A 4,106-nucleotide genomic window follows, 5' to 3' on the forward strand; every position below is an offset into this window, starting at 1 on the left:
TTATTTATTAATATTTCAATTTGAAAGTCTATATTTATTAAAAAGTTTGAAGTTTAAAGTTGAAGATTAAAATTTTTATTCTAAGTTGTTCAGGGGGATAACGTAAATTAAAATATATATCCAGTGGAAAGGGGTGTGAAGGGCAAAGCCCCCCATGGGTCTGTGACAAGTCAAAACTGAATATCCCCCTCCTTTCGAAAAAGCTGAGCACGCCACTGTTCTTGTTAATACCCTGTATTGTATTCAAAAAGTAATATAAACATTAATCACCTATATCAGTGGTTCTCAATCTTTTTAGGACCGCGACCCAAATTTTCTTCCAAAAATCTATCGCGACCCCCATGGTTTTACATTTACAGAATCAAAAAAGTAATTTCAAAAAACAAATTTTTTCTATTTTATTACTTACTAGCTGATCCCGTGCACTTCGTTTCCCGGCAACCAATAATTATTATTATAATGGCTTCAAAACCCATGGCAACCATTTATAAACAAAAATTTCCATCGGAAATCTCGAAATTCCTGTTTGAGCACCTCCCGGGGTAGGTCCTCTCCCTTTTTAAATTAGCGTATCTTCTGAAAAGACGTCTAATATAAATCTCGTATATATATATATCTGATCCCGTGCACTTCGTTGTCCATTAAAAATACCAACGATTTATGAATAATTTGTTTTACATATCACCATGGCAACCATTTATATACAAAACATTCCATCGGAAATTACAAAATAATATATATTTGGTTGCCATGGTAATATGGACACACACACTGACACACATACATTTATTTTTATATATATAGATTTACAACTTTATGATAATACTAATAATTATAGTTATATACTTATAATAATAATATAATACTTAATTAATAATTAGCCGTATGTGACTTTATCGTCATATTTTATCGAAATATTTTTGCGATAACGACGTACCAAAAATACCCGTCGTAATAATTCCCGTAATAATTCGTATATTACTTTATACTTCTATTAGTATTTATATTCTATAGTCTATACAATTTCAAAAAAAATAAATTTCTTACAATCTGTATAATTTAAAAACTTCTCGCGAACCCCCAATAATTGAATAGCGATCCCCCAGGGGGTCGCGACCCACAGTTTGAGAAACGCAGACCTATATCGAACAATAGCATTTAAAAAATTAATTAATCTCATTAATAAATTGGGCATTATCGTAGTGGCTTCAAATTTCGCTTGTACGTTGGTCTTTTGTCTCTTGGCCGAATCGTAACAGGATAACCATTAACACTCTTCATCAATAAACCTAATTTTAACTTAATATCTGTTAATTTGATATCTGTATGTACGCTAAAATGTCGCAAAAAAGTTGACACAGTGACTTTCATAGACATCATTGCATATTTGGATCCTGTCAATAAAAAATTAATACAATAATATTACAATATAGGTACATATTGCAGTTTTATATTATTATGATTACACAAAATATTACTTTACCTATGCAACCTCTTGGACCACTACTAAAAGGAATAAAGCTATATTTATGACGTTTAACGACATTTTCTGGGCTAAAGTTTTCTGGATTAAAAGACCAAGGATTTGGGTACAAATCAGGACTATGATGTGTGGCTATTGAGCTTATAATACACATTGTTCCTTTTGGTAGTACGTAATCACTTGAAACTAAAGCAAAGATAATTTAATATCAATATACCCCGGTAAAATATACACCAGTAGGTGGTAACTAATAGTACATTTTAAAATTCACTCATATATTTTAAGATCTTCTTGAATTTCTCTTAGTAGCAATGGTCCTACAGAAAATAATCGAAGGGTTTCTTTTAACACTTGTTCTAAGTAAACAAGTCTAGTAGTGTCTTCAATAGATATCATATGGTCACTCTCATCAAATATATCGTAAATTTCATCGTATACCTTATCCTAAAATATAAATATTATTTATCAACAAACTAGTTACGTACAAACATTGAATTAATTTTCCTTCAAATAAAAACCAAAAAAATATAACTGTCTTAAAAATACATTTTTTTGCGTATACAAAATAATGAGTTAAACGGTAAACATTAATGGTTTAAAATGTTTCACAACGACTTCAAGGGTATTTCGTATATCTGTTATATGCTAGGAATTACATATATTTACTTGAATATCTTGATGTATAGCTAACATCAAAAGACAAAAGCGGACTGTGATAGCACTTGTTTCACTGCCCTGTAATTACATTTATATAATATTGTATTCAATACATTGGTCATAATATGAAAGTTGTACAAGTTTTATTATAAGATAACAGATATATTTACCGCAATCAACATGGTTATAACTTCATCCCTAATATCGGAATCTGAAAAGTTGCCACCACCATTGTTCAGTTCAAACAATGTGTCCAAAAATAGTTTTGATTGGTGTTCTAAACAATTATACATTTTATTTAGAATTTTTTAGCTTAAATTATTTTTGATTAAACTGTTAGGCTGAGAAATATAATACAAAAATAATTATTTAAATCCACCGTCACAAAAAACTCACCGTTACTGTTGGTAACGTCCATTTTAGCGTCATTTAATTTTTTTCTCTGGTCAAATTCAGCTTTCTTTTCCTTAATTACCTAAAAATATCAAATATACGTATCTATAAGTAATATCTAGGTAACATGATGGAAAAATATGTAAATGTATCAGTAAGTATGCCTGGTCACTGTGTACAATGACTATTGATTATACAATTGGTCAAAATCAAAATTTTCTATAATTTTCCTGAATGTAAAAATTGCCCATTAATCTGTGGACAAAGTAGGTAAAATTAAACACTACATTAAGTTGTTAAATAATCGCTTGTACATAACAGTTAGTATGTTTTAAAACAAACAACTAATTTTATGACGTTTATCAATTTGATAAATCTAATATACTATCAAACATTTAATAGCAATTTGACATTAAGTTATATTCAAATAACGTGTTGCATATAGCATATAACGTGTCACACTGTTGCTGCCGTCTCATTGATAAAAAAAAAGTCGAGTAGGTATAAACCAAAGTTGTTTTGAATAATTAAAAGATGCTCAAGTGGTTACCGCTCTGTTATACGGTTGTTGTCGACCATTTCATTGTAATGGATGTGTTATAATTGAATTCAATGATCAATCATTGTATTCGAAGACGTTGTAAACTTGTATTATAAATAATTGTGCCTAAACATCTTTAATATTTTTGAAATTCCATTAATAAAAATTAAAACTTATAAGGAACCTTACATTCTGTTTCGAGCTTTTTTTAATAAGTGAAAAAGTTTTTTTCAAGAATATTTTTAAAATGTTTACAACATTTGAAACTTTTCTCAATGCTATAACTTGCTCAAAAAGTGTCAAAAATGTTAATATTCATGGAAAATTTAAATATGAATATTTTAATTTTGAATTTTGGAGTTACATTAAAAAAATAAAATGGGTGTTTCAAAAATTGGTTTTGCCTATTGGTTTTTTCTCTTTTTTTGTTTATTCTTGACGGTTTCTATAACTAATGGATATTTTTAATTGTGACCTCACATCTCAAAAGTACCAAGACGTTGTACCAAAAAAATACACATGATTGTACAATTAATAGTACTTTCTTTTAATATTACATTCTCTTGCTCAGCTCAGAATCTAAAACTATAGGACACTACTCGATATTATTCCTCTACAAGTAAAATCTATGAACCGAAAATATGTTTTTGTTAATAATTAATCTTGACAACAATTGCTGTACGAAAAATCAGTCAGGAAAAAAAAACAAATGTTTTAGCCAAAAACCATATTTTTGTTAAAATAATAATTAATATAATTTTCTAAAGTTATGAGCAATGACCTATACTATCATAGCCTAGATTCTATTAAAAAAAATTAGTTAAATTGAGTATACGTTTTAATTTAATTTTTATAATAATATGAACAGAGGACTTTATTTCCTTAGCTTTTTCAACGTGCATAACATGTTATATTTATTTTTTTTCTAATACCATTTTTGGGATTACACAAAATAACCCGGCCAAATGATTTATTAGTAATTTGTGTAGTATTTTTTGATATATAACACATAAAATATTTTAATTTTACCTC

The 4,106-nt window shown here is 28.2% G+C and overlaps 1 protein-coding gene across 2 annotated transcripts in view; it reads right to left on the bottom strand.

The window, feature by feature from the left end:
• Positions 1–886: 886 nt before the first annotated feature.
• The window catches only part of LOC100162836 (cytochrome P450 4C1-like), a 9,512-nt gene continuing 6,292 nt past the window's right edge, over positions 887–4,106 (bottom strand). Inside the window, exons 8-13 of one of the 2 annotated variants that reach the window (XM_016806742.2) lie at positions 2,537–2,615; positions 2,311–2,417; positions 2,150–2,218; positions 1,759–1,927; positions 1,484–1,669; positions 887–1,394 (exon numbers count right to left, since the gene is read on the bottom strand). In XM_016806742.2, coding sequence (XP_016662231.1) covers positions 1,195–1,394; positions 1,484–1,669; positions 1,759–1,927; positions 2,150–2,218; positions 2,311–2,417; positions 2,537–2,615 — 810 coding nt within the window. In that variant the 3' untranslated portion in view covers positions 887–1,194. Of the gene's footprint in view, positions 1,395–1,483; positions 1,670–1,740; positions 1,928–2,149; positions 2,219–2,310; positions 2,418–2,536; positions 2,616–4,106 lie in introns of those variants that run through there. The other variant, XM_029488432.1, reaches the window with a different exon arrangement.

This window comes from Acyrthosiphon pisum, chromosome A1 (genome assembly GCF_005508785.2).
Source record: "Acyrthosiphon pisum isolate AL4f chromosome A1, pea_aphid_22Mar2018_4r6ur, whole genome shotgun sequence".
NCBI classification, from domain to species: domain Eukaryota; kingdom Metazoa; phylum Arthropoda; class Insecta; order Hemiptera; family Aphididae; genus Acyrthosiphon; species Acyrthosiphon pisum.